Source organism: Mobula birostris, chromosome X, assembly GCF_030028105.1.
Source record: "Mobula birostris isolate sMobBir1 chromosome X, sMobBir1.hap1, whole genome shotgun sequence".
NCBI classification, from domain to species: domain Eukaryota; kingdom Metazoa; phylum Chordata; class Chondrichthyes; order Myliobatiformes; family Myliobatidae; genus Mobula; species Mobula birostris.
In genome coordinates, this window is record NC_092402.1 from 70,298,168 (window position 1) to 70,315,392 (window position 17,225).

General features: G+C 42.3%; 2 protein-coding genes across 13 annotated transcripts in view; one reads left to right on the top strand and one right to left on the bottom strand.

Moving 5' to 3' along the window:
- Positions 1-4,989, top strand: part of lima1a (LIM domain and actin binding 1a) — a 143,366-nt gene extending 138,377 nt beyond the window's left edge. For all 4 annotated transcript variants that reach the window (XM_072249104.1, XM_072249105.1, XM_072249102.1 and 1 more), the window contains 2 exons: positions 568-701; positions 1,986-4,989. In XM_072249104.1, coding sequence (XP_072105205.1) covers positions 568-701; positions 1,986-2,997 — 1,146 coding nt within the window. In that variant the 3' untranslated portion in view covers positions 2,998-4,989. The remainder of the gene's footprint in view (positions 1-567; positions 702-1,985) is intronic.
- Positions 4,990-8,416: 3,427 nt separating this feature from the next.
- The window catches only part of LOC140191907 (STE20/SPS1-related proline-alanine-rich protein kinase-like), a 124,415-nt gene continuing 115,606 nt past the window's right edge, over positions 8,417-17,225 (bottom strand). For all 9 annotated transcript variants that reach the window (XM_072249758.1, XM_072249763.1, XM_072249766.1 and 6 more), the window contains 2 exons: positions 16,322-16,386; positions 8,417-13,770 (listed from right to left, as the gene is read on the bottom strand). In XM_072249758.1, the coding sequence (XP_072105859.1) occupies positions 13,699-13,770; positions 16,322-16,386 (137 nt within the window). In that variant the 3' untranslated portion in view covers positions 8,417-13,698. The remainder of the gene's footprint in view (positions 13,771-16,321; positions 16,387-17,225) is intronic.

The following is a 17,225-nucleotide window of genomic DNA, read 5'->3' on the forward strand; positions in this document are numbered from 1 at the left end:
ACCAGGTTGACTTCTGGGAGGGTAGTGAATCTTTGGCACTCTCCCTCCGGGAGAGCTGTGAATCTCATGTTTATAAATAATTGAGTATGTTGGGGGAGAGATCAATTTTTGTATATTAAGGGAATTGAAGGCTGTAAGGTCAACAAAGGAAAGTGTTGCTGAGGTAAAAGACTGTCCATGATCTTAGTAAATGGCAGAACGGGCATAAAGAGTCGAACAGCCTGTTCCTATTTCCTTTATTCTCACTTGCCTTTTGTTTGAAGATATTGCCTTATTCCTCCTCTTCCTGCCCCCATTCTGCTAATTTGTGCTTGGGGAAACTGTTCGGAGAAAACATTAAAACTATAATCTAAACTCAATCTGCAAAATCCAAAAGTGACCTCATCATTCGCTCAAGTATTTGCTGCTGACTTTCTCCAGGCCAGTTTTCCCCCTCTGATTTCTGACATTTTGACTATGTGAAGCAGTGCCACTTGATCCTAATGTTCTGTCACGTTTCAAGATTGTTTTGCTGCTTGTACAATTTTCATTTTACAACTAGTGCCTTTTTTTTGTTTTGGCTCTCAGAAATTCCAACTCCCAGCTAGGGAGTTGTGTGTCACCTGCCAAAAGACGGTTTATCCCATGGAGCGCCTGGTCGCAAACCAACAGGTCTTTCACAATGTCTGTTTCCGTTGTAGCCACTGTAACATGAAACTCAGGTGAGACCTTTGATTCTGGTTTCCTCAGTTGTAATCCAAAATCTGTTCCTTTCAACCCCACCCTTCTATGTATGGGTAAACTTTGCACAAAGGGTCTCCGTGAACCTCCTGATCTGGGCTGAATTCCAGGCAAATGGCAGTGACCATTTTGGGTACCCCCGGTGTCTCTGGTTTTACTTGTCAATCGGTGCTCAGTGGGATTGGATTCTAGTGTTTAAATCCAAGGTTCTTTTAGAATTCAGGAACGAAGCATAAAACAGTTTTTTTGGGGAGGGGGATTGCTGGGGACAGGAGAATAAAGGGGTAATCTTGTCTCTGGGACATAGAACATAGAATAGTACAGTACAGGCCCTTTGGCCCACAATGTTGTGCCGACCCTCAAACCCTGCCTCCCATATAAGCCCCCACCTTAGATTCCTCCATATACCTGTCTAGTAGTCTCTTAAACTTCACGAGTGTATCTGCCTCCACCACTGACTCAGGCAGTGTATTCCACGCACCAACCACTCTCTGAGTAAAAAAACCTTCCTCTAATATCCCCCCTTGAACTTCCCACCCCTTACCTTAAAACCATGTCCTCTTGTATTGAGCAGTGGTGCCCTGGGGAAGAGGTGCTGGCTATCCACTCTATCTATTCCTCTTATTATCTTGTACACCTCTATCATGCCTCCTCTCATCCTCCTCTCCAAAGAGTAAAGCCCTAGCTCCCTCAATCTCTGATCATAATGCATACTCTCTAAACCAGGCAGCATCCTGGTAAATCTCCTCTGTACCCTTTCCAGTGCTTCCACATCCTTCCTATAGTGAGGCGACCAGAACTGGACACAGTACTCCAAGTGTGGCCTAACCAGAGTTTTATAGAGCTGCATCATTACCTCGCGACTCTTAAACTCTATCCCTCGATTTATGAAAGCTAACACCCCATAAGCTTTTTTAACTACCCTATCCACCTGTGAGGCAACTTTCAGGGATCTGTGGACATGTACCCCCAGATCCTTCTGCTCCTCCACACTACCAAGTATCCTGCCATTTACTTTGTACTCTGCCTTGGAGTTTGTCTTTCCAAAGTGTACCACCTCACATTTCTCCGGGACAGTGAGGATTTTGAATGTCTGCTAAACCCACTGGTTAACCAACACCACTGAGACTGCAGCTTTATAATGCTGCTGTCTTGCTTTCTGTGTTTCTCTGCCTGCATTTAAAGATGATACATGTTTGTCCGAGACCTGGTCTCTGAGTCCTTGTTTGCAAGATGCCTTAAATGTTTCTGTTTCTTTTGCTCAGCCTTGGGAATTTTGCCTCCCTCCATGGGAGTGTCTACTGTAAACCACACTTCAGTCAGCTCTTCAAGTCCAAAGGTAATTATGATGAGGGATTTGGCCACAAACCCCACAAAGAGTTGTGGATGACCAGAAACGAGAGTGACCCCATAGAGAGCAAGAGTGAAGATTCCTTGGATAAACTGGAGGCCAAGGCTGATGGCTCTGGAGTGGACGAGCTTTCTATAGCCAAGGTAGGGGTTCTGGCTGCCAGCATGGAGGCTTTGGCTTCTGGTCCGTCACCTGAAAAAGTGGAGAAACCTGTGGAAACACGGAGGCTAAAAATAGCTTGGCCACCACCCACTGAAGCAGGAATTAAAGGGACCAGCTCCACTGAAGAGGGTATCAGAGTTAACAAACCAAAATGGCCTCCAGAGGACGACCAACAACAGACCACCAAGAGAAACCCAGATTTTGTCAACGGCTCCAGACTGAGGAGAAGTGCCTCCCTGAAGGAGCGCTGGAGACCATTTAGTGTGGCTGAGCCCCTGAAACCTGTGACTGTTAAGGAGCCGATGAAGAATGCCCAGCCCACCAAGAGTGCAGTCCAGGATGTGGTAGTCAGTAAAGAAAAGGAAGGTGAGGGGGAGACTGAACCAAAGAATGAGAGGAAAGAAAGCGTGAAAGATGAAGAGGAGCTGCCAGCACCAGCCAAGATTGAGTGGGAGAGTGATTTGGTGGTTGGAGAGGGGGTAGAAGTCCAAAGTGACAACTATCCACCTGTGGAGAAAGATCAGTTCAAAGAGGTGGCTGGGGAGACTGACCTTGGAAAGGATGAGGAGCAGGTATCCAGGCATGAGTCAGGCTCACCGCAAAACCCAGGGGACACTGTTGTCTCGAATGAGCAAATTCCTGAGAATGAGAAAAAACTGGAAGACGGTTTATCAGAGGAGGATGAAGACGAAGTGGAAGCAATCAAGGAACTGTCGGTTGAAGAACAAATCAAGAGAAATAGATATTATGAAGATGAGGATTAGATGCTGTGGATATGGTGATTTATATTTTAATTGGTGACTGGCCTTGTGGGTTTTAGAAGTCAGTATCAGCTCAGACCTTCCTGCTGTAAAGTGGTTTATTCAAGTGTCTATGTTGGTGGGAGCATTATTTTGAAATGAAAAATTTGGTAAAATGAATTCTATTTGGAGTAAGAGGCAAGTAATTGCCACATTGGTATTTTTTGTTTAAATGTCCACTCTGAAGAAGTCTCTGCTTGGACATGCTATGAGTCCTATTTCCTGTCCACTGGTTATGGTTGCTAACCCTAAAAGGTGCATATTGTAAAGATCCAAGCGTATGAAAAGAATGATGATGGAATTGTCAATTTAAACTGCACTCAGGTTTCAATATTCAGGCCTGGGTGCTGGGGCAGCATCCGCCCATCTGCTGGATCGAATCTAATCTAGTTTCAAAACACAATGCAACTTCCTGCATTTCCTACCCCACATTATATTTGGTTCACTCCTTTAGCACACTTCCAAATGGTCTCCCAATATCTAAAAAAGAAAGGATGTATTGGGTTTATCAAAAAAAAACACCTTCAAGAACTGAAGGCAACTTAACTGTAAATGATAAAGGAGCAAAAACTAGCCAAGGTTGAAGGTAGCTGTTTCTTCTTATTGTCCAGCCCCTGCCTATAGAACAGTGAGGTTATCAGGTTTTTTTTTTACATTTCGCTGGATTGAATATGTTTGGCTAGAGAGCTGGTGTGAACCATCACTCATCGTTGAGTGACATGAGGACTGGGCTCCAAACATTGTGTGACCAACTAGCCTTTCCATTGTTGGCATTTCAAAGCCGTGTAACCTGACATTTTGATGTTTTCGCCCTGTGTCAAAGTTGTGCATCTAATTCCTGTGAGATGTAAATGGGGACATTGGAATATACACCACTTGAGCAGTAATGTTTTGGCTGCAAACCTGACCTTAGTCTTCAGTCAATTTGCCTTTGTTCCCCAATTTCTCTCATTTTATACCTTGGTGTTATACATGTACAGCATATGTTTGAGGACAGAATGCTGCTGAAAATATTGTGTTTTTTGATTTTAGATGGGAAGTGAAGAATTTGATATGTGATAAGGTTTGCAGTTTTAATTTTCTGACATTTTGGTATACACTAATGCTGAATTGTGTTTTCTGGGTATGTGTTAAATGTGTCACTACAGCCTCCTGGCACTTGATTTGGTTTAAGGTGATTATTTTTTCAATTTCAGGTAAAGTCAGTCTTTTTATTACATTGCACTTGATGTTTCTCATTTTACTGCAGGTGAACAGTTATCATTGAATATCTTCTGGCATCTTCTCCCTACCTTTCCAATCTGATAAAGGGTCTCGGCCTGAAACATCAACTGTTTATTCATTTCCATAGATGCTGCCTGACCTACTGAGTTCCTCCAGCATTTTGTGTGTGTTGCTGCCAATCATGGCATTCTTAATTCCAAATGATGCACAACTTGCAGAGGCCTCTTCCCCTTCCTCCATTGTAAGGATGTTGGTGGTAAGAGTGGGGGAATACTTGTTCTGAGTGTCCACATTGAGATAGCCAGATGATAAATAGGCTTCCACTGACTCCACCATGTTAAGCCCAAATGTCCCCATTTACTATGCTTCTCTAAATCTTGATGCTGGCTATCTGTGGGGTTGGTGTTAAATTGGAACCTGCTGTGTGTTCTGACTCTAGACCCCTCTCTCTGGTAACAGAGTCCACACAAACTACTTCTCTGGTAGACTCCAGATGGGGGATGACTTCTGTGCCATTCATCCAAGCAGGAACTCCTCCCACACAATCCCAAAAACATAAGGTAGCTAGCTTAGTTCTTGCCCATTGAAACTGGAAGCAGCTGAAGAAACATCCAAAATGACCTTTGGAGTAAAAGGACTGACGACCACTATTGACTTTCTTTTAAAATTGTTTTTACAGTTGTGTATTGTCTGTGACATGATTTCTTTGTTTAGCATGTAATAAAAAAAACTCCGGTATAATGTTTATTGTACTTGAATATCTTTTCATTTTGGATGCAGTGCTGACACGGAGCATGGTACACCACACATCTCCAACACCTCTTAGCAATGAGCTCGGAGCCCCAGGCAGCAGCACATTGGCCTACAAAAATCAGCACAAGCTGTTAATTTGAAGGTTGAGTTGGTGAGGAAGGCAAATGCGTTCATTTCGAGAGGACTAGCATATAAAAGCAAGGACAAGGCTTTATAAGACATTGGTGAAGCTTCAGCTGTAGTATTGTGAGCAGTTTTGGGCCCCTTTTAAGAAAAGATGTGCTAACATTGGCAAGGGTTCAGAGGAGGTTCACAAGAATGATTCCGGGAATGAAAGGGTTATCGTATGAGAAGTGATTGATGGTTCTGGGCCAGCACTTGCTGGAGTTTTGAAGACAGCTCATTGAAACCTATCGAATGTTGAAACACCTAGATAGAGTGGATGTGGAGAGGATGCTTCCTATAGTGGGAGAGGTGATGACCAGAGGGCACAGCCTCAGAACAGAGGGATGTCAGTTTAGAATGCAGATGAGGAGTTTCTTTAGCCAGATGGTGGTAAATCTGTGGTATCATTGCAATAGACAGCTATGGAGACCAAGTCACTGGGTGTATTTAAGGTGGAGATTGATAGGTTCTTGATTAGTCAGGGCTTGAAAGGTTACAGGGAGAAGGCAGAATAGGGTTAGGAAGGATAATAAATCAACCACCATGAAAATGGCAAAGCAGACTCAATGGGCTGACTGGCCTAATTCTGCTCCTGTGTCTTGTGGTTTTAATGCTCCATTTATAAAGATGCTTCTGATTCATGTTCCAGAAAGAGATTTGATGTGATGCTCTAAATGTCATAATTAAGCAGTACCAAGTCTTTTTCAGAGTGTAAAGGAAATGGGCAAGAACATAGGAAGATTATTGATTGAGCATAGTCTTAATTATTCCTTCAAGATTTGAAAAATACTACATTTTACCTTGCTACTTAAGACTGTGGGGCTTTCCTATTTGGAGTGAAAAATCCTTTACTCTTCACCCAAATGAAATGACTTCAATTGTTCCCACTCAAATGGGGTTTGGGCCCAAGAGATGGTTAAATAGTTTGTGACCCAAATGCCACTTCTCCCCAATTTCTGGTGACCACAGTAATTGTACTGTGTAAATATTTGAACTGTCCAATGTGTTTCTCTAGTCACAGCTGCTACATGGGTACACAATGCTCCCAAGAGATCAAACCAATGCTTATTGCACAGATTACACATTGACACACATTGAACAGATTACCAGCTGTAATGAGATTTCAAAGAATGCAAATGTGACATTTTTATACAGAAGTACACAATATCACTATCCATTGCATGACCAATGATTTACTAGTCTTAATGTTAGCTTTCTCTACTTTTTGAAAAACCTGTATTCCAGAAAGTTTACAGTGCAGTTTATACTATACAATGTGGCTATACTGTAGAGAACTCATGTCAATATGCTGTAGTGGAACACTAAACTGGAATCATTGACACAATATTGCGCCTGACCCTGTGTCTCCCATAGTGGAGTAACACAATATTGTGAACCAAGCTGCTCTGAACAGTGCCTGTCTGTACCTCAATTTTAGCTTGTTTTGACAAGTAATCACTCAACATCGCTTCCAGTCATTAGAAAACCTGCAAGTGAAGGAGGGGGGTGGTGTGGGGAGAGAAAAAGGAATATTTGCTATGCCTGGGACAAAAAGTTACCTTCCCTTTCCTACTGTAGAATTGGAATGTGTGGGCAATTCTCAAACTTCTAGAGTTGAGGTAGCCAGGAAGGAGCTAAAGAATGGCCTTGGGAGAGCTTGAAGGGGATATGAGAAGGTCTTGGCAAGTGGGATTAAGGAAAACCCAAAAGTGTTCTACATGTATGTGAGGAACAGGAAAATGACTAGGCTGAAAGGCATATACTGTGTTGTAACATCCTATAAGTTTAAACCATCCTATTAATGGCCAAAAGGCAAGCTTTTCCCCATTCTTTGCTTGTAGTTCATATTCAAAGTTCACAAGATGCCAAACACTGCATTGTCTATAACCAGTGTGAATAAATTACATAAGCCAAATCACTGAAGATGTAATTGTACTTGTCAGCCATCAGAGGACATCAGAAAGGTACACTAACTAATATTACTTTATTTGATAGTTATAACATGACTAATCACAAGCTTAAGCATTGAATATTACATCAATTGCTTTACCCTATATTGAAATCCAGTTGCGATCATTGTACCTTGTTTAATAAAGCTCAGTCTCAGCTAGGTCTTCTTGCAGAGCTGTGTTTGTGGCCCTTGTGTATAGTATGGATTTGCAAAGTCGTGGTAAGTCCATATTCATTTGGTTATTTTCAGCACTTAGTATTCCTCGTTGAGGAATATAATGTTAAATCCTTTTGTCACCTGGCTGTTTGAATTGGGGATATTCTGCTTCTCTGGAAATGCTGTTGTGAAGTTGCTGTCTCTGATAGTTCATTTTTTTCTTTCTCTCTTTCTTCTCTCTCTTTCTTCTCTCTCCCCCCCCCCCAATGATTGTCATCGTATTATGCTAACTTAACTAATCTTGCACATGTTCTCTCTCCTATGCTATTTGCTCTGTTCAAAGTTGATGTATTTTATAGTTTTAAATTCAACTATTAAATCCTATGACCATTTTGAGACTAAACTACTTTAAATCTACCATTTCTCCTCTCATTTGTAACTCCTGATTTTTTTTTTTTGCAAACCACTTTTTCTCTTCCTGCTCTCCTCTGCCTCTCTTCTCCCTCCCCCCCCCCCCCCCACCCCGTTTTCCATCTTCCTTTTTAGGACTGACACAAAAGTACTAAATGAGTAACCTAACCACCTCCCACATAGTTCTTGGTGCATAGTTGATGACTGGGATACCAAGTCATTGACCAACTGGGGTCAAAGGCTTTCCTGTTGCAAGACTTCTTCTCATATGGTCTGTTGCTTTACCCACTACTTCGAGGTCCTATTCAAACCAAGCTGAACAGGCCCCATCTCTGATCTTCTGGTGACACCTGAATTTAAACTGGTTTTGAAGAACATTGATTAATTGCTTTCTTGAATACCTGTAGTATTGCTTGCTAGGTATCTTCTAGATGAACGCAAAATGGTCTTGCTGCTCTTAGTCTACGAGCCCTAGAATTCAATTAACGCAGCCCAGGGAAATCTATTTGCGCTTGTTATTTCTTGTTTGATTAGGGCTATATACACTGGTTAAATTCTTTGTGATCATCTTGTAATAGCAGCAATTGTGCTTCTCGATGAAAAATCCCAAGCAGCAAGAAAGAACACCCTTGCATTTAGCGCATTGTACCTCCTCAATGTCCCAATATACTTTTCAGCTAATGAATTGCTTTTTATTTTTGAAAAGTTATGTAAACATGCAGTAAGCCAATTTGCGTACAGAGGTTAAAACAGTAAATGGATGAACAGCCAGCTGATGCATTACTATTGCTCTTAGTTAAGAGAAGATTAATGACCCAACCGCAGGGATTGTGTACGCTGTAGGAATAAACCTCGCTGTTCTTCAGATAGAAGTTTGCATCCACTTGAGCATCTAGCAGTGTCCTCAATGCATCACTATCCAGAAGATGGCATCTCAAACAATGGCTTGGCCAAGCTGCTGTTGTCAATGCACAAATGATACACAATATAACCAGCAAAGTGAGTTTTTTTTTTAAATACTTGTACTGTGTGAGAATGAGCCATAAATGTGAAGCTTGGGTTGACTATCTGCAGTAATTGCAAAGTTGTGTTCCAGTGAAGGAGTAACCATGTTGTGCAATACTGAACCCAATACTTGACCACAAACGATTTTCACCATGTGAGAATGTAATTAAGTAGTGCAGAGACAAGGAATAATTGGATTGTGGTTGCTTTACTTAGTGACATTCAGAACGTAGGAGAGGGAGCAAACAAATCAAACTGCTTCTCCACTCCCATTGATTCACGAAAGCTCTTCCTATGGTACAAAGTGCCCATTTCTGTATAGTTGTCTTTTCCAAGAGATTATTTGGTGTGTTTTAAGATGCATCTCTTTTTCAATTTTATTTCTTGCTATTGTTCCTTAATTCCTATGGGAAATAAAACTTGAAAGGAAAGTTCTTCACTCTGAAAGCTAGCTATCAGTTTGGAGGCCCTTCCTAAGGTCCTGGTGTGGCTGTGTTGAGGATTTTAGTGTGAACCATGTGGCAGTAGAGTGCCATTTGTGAAACATGGGAATGCAAGTTTTTAAACTTTGACTTTCAAGATCCCCTCCGATCACTGATTAAGCACTGGAGTAGGCCACAGCATCAACTTTCATAAAGGACCCACACCTACCCCCAACAGAGAAGGTCCAGTACTAACTCTTGTGTTTTTGATGTGTTGCTTTCAAACTTCTCACCCCTTTGGCAGCCATTTTCTCCTGGAATGCAGTGTTTAAAGGGCAGGAAATTGCTTTTATGTATGTTTACCCTTTTGGCAGTCCCCAGTTCAATTAACCTGGTTTTAACCCTGTCTGCTGATAATTTTTTTGGACTGAAGAATGAGTAAAAATGTTTTTTTAAATAGAGATGTGGCAACTCTCTCTGAGCTGATGTTGCCTGCCTGGGCCTATCATCTACTGAAACTATCAAATCAGGATCTACTTGCTTAGACAAGGTCCAGGAATAAAAACCACTCCAGTTTGAATTAAGTATAAAGTACTTCTGCATTGGAGAACTTAATTTTAATCTTGTCACCCTCTGGAAATCTGAGGGTTAGAGGAGAACAGATCAGTCCACCAATACATTAACCTTATCCTATAAATGTTATATATGCATAAAGCATGAAATAGATGGCTATATGCTTATTTGTAAAGGACATGAGTGCACCTGTCATGGCCATAGGGAGAGCTTTCTCAGTAGTGCAACAAGTTGGTTGCTCTGGCACAATCTACAATGTCAAACAAAAAATAATTTTCAAAATGGTGGAATCCTTTCACAATTCTCCACATTCACATCAATGTTAAAATAAATTATTAGTCACCATTTCTGCAATCTTGCATTGAGGATACTGTATATCCAGTAACCACAGGATGTAAACAGCAGCAGTATTAATACACTGAAACCCGTATACTAATAAATCCTTACAATCCATCATACTCATCTAGAACCAGGTAAATCTTTCACACAAAGCAGTGATACAAGGCACTTTCCTCAGTCATGTGCACTTACTGGTTACTGAATAAAATGTCTATTTAAAAAAAAAAAAAAAAAAAAAAAAAAAAAATTATTATCAACTAAGGTTGCTGAATTTTGCCAAATTCAAATACTCTTGGGTTTATGTGGGACTGTGGTTCACTTGGGGAATATCAGCCTCCTTTTCAGAGAGGTCATCGACATGAAACATCAAAACTCTGTTATTCTGTCCAGCATATTCATTTTTAATTTCCTCTAATTATTTACATCAACTTCAGTAGGATATATCACCCTAGTCATTCTTCTTGCACTCCTTTTTTAAAATATAAACACTAAATAGGTTAATGGTGATGTTAAGTCTGGGCTTGTTGGCATTGTATTTGTCTGGACACATGCCTCACAACTGAATAGGTGGCATCCTGTAGTACATCATTCCTCTGGGTATGAAAGAACTGTCCTAGTCCCAGACTACTGGCTATTGGATATCTGTGATTAGAATAAAGTATGATAAACGTGCTCCATATCTGCTTTAAACTGAACATCACCATAACTGGCCTACACTGCAAGAGATGATGTCCTACTTCATGAATTTGCAAGTACTTTAATGTTCATAAAATAGCATTGTGACCCCATATAATTTAACTTAATTTTTACCTTTTTATTAAAAAAAAACTCCTCTCCCAGCTACTCACAAATAATAATCCCTCCCTGCTCTTGTTTGGAGTTTATGGAGGGATTTTCTTCTCTTGGTATCTGTGCATTAAGTCAAGTTGCCATTTTCTTTCTCTGCTCTTACCAGGCACATGTTGGGAAGTCAGAATCAGGCAAGACTGGTCAGGATTAGAGCCCTCTTCTTCAGTGCAAGGAGGATGATGTGTGTCTTTATTTCAGCAACCCCACTCGCTGCAGTGTGACACCATGGGCTCTAATGGCAATAAACATTTCAAGTTTATTCTGAGTTATTTAGCTCTAGTATATTGGTGACTATTTGAGGACGTGTGGTAGCCACAGCAAGAAGTGTTTATCTTTGTCATAATGTACGAGTAGCTTTTTAAATTTTCCTACCTCAGATGAAGGTAGTGAAAGGTGAGGGGGTCCAATTCCCCAACTTCAGGCTTGCCTCCAGCAAGGTCGCACAGCAATCTGCCAATAGAAGCCTGTTCACATAGCCTGGTTGTGTTTTTGTACAAATCACAAGGGAGGAAATTGTCTCCTGGGGTTGATGAGTGGTGAGCTGGGCTAAGAACCCTGACTGACTTTTATTCCTCTCTCTCTAAAGGAGGGTTATAGTGAGTAACTTTCCCACCACCTGTAATACTTAGTTACTGAACTAGGCTAGAATCAACCCTGGAAGCACAGCATAACCCTGCTATTGTCCTTGAGGGGATTAATCCCGCTGAAAGCAGTCCTGTCAGTTATTATGTACTTTCCAGAGGGGACACACTTACATTCGTCAACACTGATATAACATTCTTGCCTGATTGTTATCACATTTATATGGTTCATTAGAAAAGTTTCAACTGTTAGCTCTGGGTTGGTTTAGCTCTCCCTTGACCCTGAACCCCACAGAGTAGATTGGAAAAGGGGAAGTACATTTACTTGCCTCTTTTCAGTTTCTAAAGTTTCATTTCACAAAATAATTCCTGCTCAGTTTGTTTTCCTGGGTTTACAGATCCCAATGCCTGAAATTTCCTCATCAATAGACCACATTATTCTTTGGTTTATGAGAAGATGACCTCTCTTCTTCCTTCCTCTATTCCCCTACCCCCTTCCCCTCCCTATGAGGAGAAGAACATTCTTGCCCTGGAATTTGAAGCTAGGCTAGAGTCAAACTCATGAGCCATCAGCTTCAACCTCCTTTGAGGGCTGTACTCTTGGAGCAGAGAAGGGAGTGGGCTAGATCTGTCTGCATAGATCAGGCACTTCATGCCAGAGGACAGGGCAGGCTAGTGGGCCAGGAACATTGCATACAATTTGCATTCAGCAACCCACAGTTCCCCACCACCCCACACCTCCCGCGTATGAAATGGCCATGGCTAAATGCAGACTACCCAAGTTCAAGTCTAATCCAGAAAGGCACTATTTTTGCCTGCTATTCTCACAGTTCGATGCTTTGGTAAATCTCTGGAACTGGCTTACAAATTGTGGTCAGACTGAAGCCAACACACAAGACCATTCAAGGAAATGGGTGCAGAAATCTGTGTGCGCTTTACTCCGGAAACACCCCAGTCCTTGAATAAGAGTTTGAGAATGGGTCTGTCCTTTACTTACTGTCCCAGCTTTAAGGCTTTACTTCCCTCACCCTTCCCACAGCCCCAGTAAGCTTTATTTTGAAAAAAGTTACATTGTACCTGCATCTTATTCTGCTGTAACCAGCAAAGGAAGATCAATCCCTAAGCTTTGCCTCCCCTCTATAGCTGGCTCACATATGCCTACTTCATTACTATGGAACAGATGTCCTTCATCCACCCAGCCATGGGACATGAGGCAAATCAGCTTCCAAGCTAAGCAGCAGGCAAAGCAGTGTGTTTCTAGATTTTTAAAAAATATTTTGTTTTAATAGCTGAGCCTCTTAATGTTGTCAGGGGAGAGCTGAAGGGGCAATATCCTTAATGCAGTCAGATCCCACTGCGCTAACAAGCTGCCTGGTACTGGAGGACCATGGTTCAAAGTTCAAACTAAACATCTGGTTCACTGGTAGCAGATGTTTAAATCAATCCAGAGAAGGGACTCATTAAGCAGTCTGTTTGCTCTAACGAGTAAGAGACAGGGATCCAACTATATTGTATTTGGCAACTACCTCACTGATGATCATTTTAAACACACTGCTCTCACTGCTGCAGGCACTAAATTGTTCACTGTTCATCTCTGCGATTTATAAACTGTTCTTTAATCTTCCTATGCCACTAACTCAATATTTTCCTATTCTTAATTGGTGACTGAGATCCTAGGGTACGAGGATAGTTAAGCCATACCAAGTTATCTCACCATTGAAAAGTATAATACCAATTGGTACTGCAGCAGATGTATATCTCCCCGAAGGAAAATTTGGCCTAGTAAACAATTTTCATGTGCCAATTCAGAACAGGCAAGAGGGTATGACTGCTCTAATCCTGGAAAGGAGGTGGTTAATTATCAAGATGAAATCCCTTTCTGAGCCCTTTTCCTACTTTAAAACTGCACCTAGGCTGCAAGAGGGAAGGAGAGAAACTTGCCTCTTTTATAATTCTGCACTTGAGTTAAACACTTGACTCTATCCGAGGAGGCACAAGCCCAGTGTATATGGCTAAGAAGTGGAGCTAGGTCATCTAGTGCTAGGTCATTTCAAAGTCTTTGAAGTTCCTTTTTAAGAATATTGAGCTATTACATTGATAGTATGCAAGGACTAGTTGAAGCATAAGAATTAAACAGAATCATACAAAGTGCTCTAGGGAAGGGCAGTGGAGGTTCAGGTCATGTTGATAGAGAGGCATCTCAGAATTCTTTGGTACCGGTTTCTGAGGAGGATTGTCATCTTATGCTGAGCTGGGCAAATCCAATGAGTTTGGTTTCATCTGGGCTGTAGCCCTCACAGCCAGAGACCTGTGAGGAGAATGACAGGTGAAAAGTGAGCTTTCAGCTAATCCTTTCCATTCATTACTGACCAGTCATCATGTAAAACTAAATGCCAATTGCAGGGGAGAGTGAGGAGTGTTTGGTTATAATGGCCCAGATTGTAGAGTAGTAATGATGGTGAATCCAACAACATTTGCCCTCAATACTCTGAAACTGACAGCAATTTTGCAATTCCCATAGATACACAGTTTAAAGCAGAAGGCTCAAGATTTCTGTCACTCATTTGGCCCTGCACTCCACAGGCAACCTTGTCCAGATCAAAATCAATTCGCGTATTTGCAAACCAGCCTTGTTAAATACTGTGAAAAGGTTGTGCTTTGTTGCTGAAGTCCATGTGAGTTTTCATGGCAGTTGTAGTTTCCTCAGTTTCCAAATAACAGAATTATAATCTTTAAAAATTAAATTCTTTGCTGTTGTTACATAAATATTTTTAATCCAAGGTGTATATCCCAATCTTTTGTGTTTTGGTTTGCTGCTGGTGACAGTTCTTATACCTGGATCATCTGCCTGTCCAGCTTGCCAGTACCACAGCTGTCGAGTGCCCAGCCATCTCCTTGAGCCAGCAGGGACTGAGCTTGTCTAGTAGCATGCTTTGAAATCTGCAGTAAAGTGATGGTACTGGCTGACAATCACAAAAATCACTCTTTTAAAAAAAGAACCATTTCAGAATTCTGTGAGTGTGGATAAAGATTGGTCAGTATAAAGAACTGAATTCTGTTTCAAACACACTTCATTCCAGGTGATTACCGTTTGGCTTTGCAGGTGTGATCACAGATGAACACACACTGGGCATTATCCAAAGAGAAAAGCACTTCAATTCAGAACCATTTTTAAGTTTACCTTAGGTAATTGTTAGATTTTACCAGCTTTAGAGGCTGAGCACATTTTGCCTTCTCAGGCTTCTTGGGATTCTGAGTAGAATTTTGATGTATGCTGAAAATCTGGGGTTAAAATTGCCAAGTAAATAACCCAGTAGTTAAAGAAGGGTAGGCACTGGGCACAATTCGACCATGTACCTGAGCTCCTGTTATAGCAAGATCCCATTTCCCTCGCCCCTCCCCACCAATGCCAATGGCCTCATGACCTCAGATTTAGATGACTGCTGACTGGACTGAGGCTACTCAGTCATGCCGATTTTGAGCCTTCCAAGCAGTCAGGAGCTTATCATCCCAAAGCCTGAGCCCATTCTGATAACGGTATAAAGCATTTGGTGCTCAAGCTGCAGTTTGATCTCTCCACCCCAGCACCAAGATTTCAATGAGACCTTCTGATATCCAGTAAGCACTGGGGTTTCTATCAATGCACAGATCAGAAAGTACAGGTACAGGAATTGAAGATAACATCACAGCCAAACAATTTCCAGAATTATGTGCAGAAATGGTGCAGGTAGCAAGAGGGGAAAGATTTGGGGAGTGAATTCTCAAGGAAGGAAATGAATTACAGCTGAGAGGGGTCAGGGAGAGGGCAGGAAGGTGGGGTGATAGTGACACAAAATCAAATGCAAAGCTGAATGTGACTGTGAGCTAGGCTTCCAAAGGTAATGTTAAAGTGCACAGAGGGCAGTGAAGGTTGGTAAGCATCGGCGTAATGGGGTGGGGGGGGGGGGAGAGAAGAGAGGAACAACAGACTTAGAATCAACAAGATATGACTTTGGATCTTGGACAAATAACAAGAACAACCCCGGAATAAGAGACTGGGAGGGGAGTAGGCTTTTCAAAGACACCAGGGCTGAGGAGGAGGAGGTGGGCAATTTGGCCAAGATGGGAATGTGTGGGTTTAGCATTGGCAGGGACATATGGTCTGAATCTCAGATGTTCCTGATACTTGAAATGGAAACATCAATGTGTTTCTCCTGGTTAGTACTGGAGTTGACAAGTGGGAAGGGCAGAAGAGCTCTCGTCACTGAAAAGCCTCAAATTGTCAATACCAGTGGCACAGTAGTGTAGCAGTTAGCATAACAATATTACAACATCAGCAGCCCAGGTTCAGTTCTGCTACTGTCTGTAAGGAGATTGTACGTTCTCCCTGTGACCTTGTGGGTTTCCTCCGGGTGCTCCGGTTTCCTCCCACATTCCAAAACTGTACAGGTTAGTAGGTTAATTGGTTACATGGGGGTAATTGGACAGTGTGCCTGTTACTATGCTGTATCTCTAAATCTACCTCCCTTGCTAAACCATGAACAGCAGGAAAATATTAGCACAAGGAATTGCTTTAGATAACTGGGCCACAGTCAATGGACAATTGGGAAGGATTTTCCAGAATATGCAGCTCAAGACAATGCGCTGTGAAAAGATCAGGCTCTTTGGGGGATTTTAAGGTGGACTAGGTCTGGACCCTGTTACTTGGCCAGTCACAATCCCGCAGGGCAATTCATTCTCGGATTTTAAACAACAGCCTGGCAAGAGTTTGGCAAAGGAAGCAGTCGTTGATGATCTATGAACCTCGACAAAACTGTTTAGGACAGCATTTTACATCTTTGTGCTTTTGAGAAGTACCTAGAGAGAGTTTGTCTCCTTACCAGTCGAAATGTGAGTGTCCTGTTTGAATGAGGGTCATCGATTAGTCTCTGCAGGTTGTTAGCCACTAAAAAACAGAAAACAAGGTTAGCAGGGAACAGGACCTTGTATCCTCAAGCTACGCCACTTTCACCTCCTCCTTGTACCCCATCCATTGTTTATTTATATATACACATTCTTTCTTTCTCTCTCTCTCTCCTTTTTCTCCCTCTGACTATACCCCTTGCCCACTCTCTGGGTTTTCCCCCCCCCTCCCACTTTTCTTTCTCCTTGGGCCTCCTGTCCCATGATCCTCTCATATCCCCTTTGCCAATCACCTGTCCAGCTCTTGGCTCCATCCCTCCCCCTCCTGTCTTCTCCTATCATTTTGGATCTCCCCCTCCCCCTCCAACTTTCAAATCCCTTACTCACTCTTCCTTCAGTTAGTCCTGATGAAGGGCCTCAGCCCGAATTGTCGACTGTACCTCTCCTAGAGATGCTGCCTGGCCTGCTGCGTTCACCAGCAACTTTGATGTGTGTTCCTTAGCTCTGCTCCCTGGAGTAGTAGGCCCAAGCCTCAATCTCAGTTCATCATATTAGTGAGGCAAAATGGCACGAAACCCATAGAGACAACAGCCACCAGAGAGAGGAATGAACAATGCGGGAGAGCGAGTAAGATCAGCCCGACCATCGCCTCCGCACTCCAGTCTATCTGGGCTGGCATTTAAATTGTCTAAGCACCGGGTACTGCCTCGCTCTAGGACCCATTCATTGGGATGTGGCTGTTGCTGAGAAGGCAACGATAATCCCAGTGCCGAAGAAGAGCAAGGTGGCATGCCTGGGCCTGGAACCTGGGCCTTAGCACTCAGATCTGCAGCTGGATCTTCAACTTCCTCACAGACAGGACCCAGGCTGTAAAAATAGGGG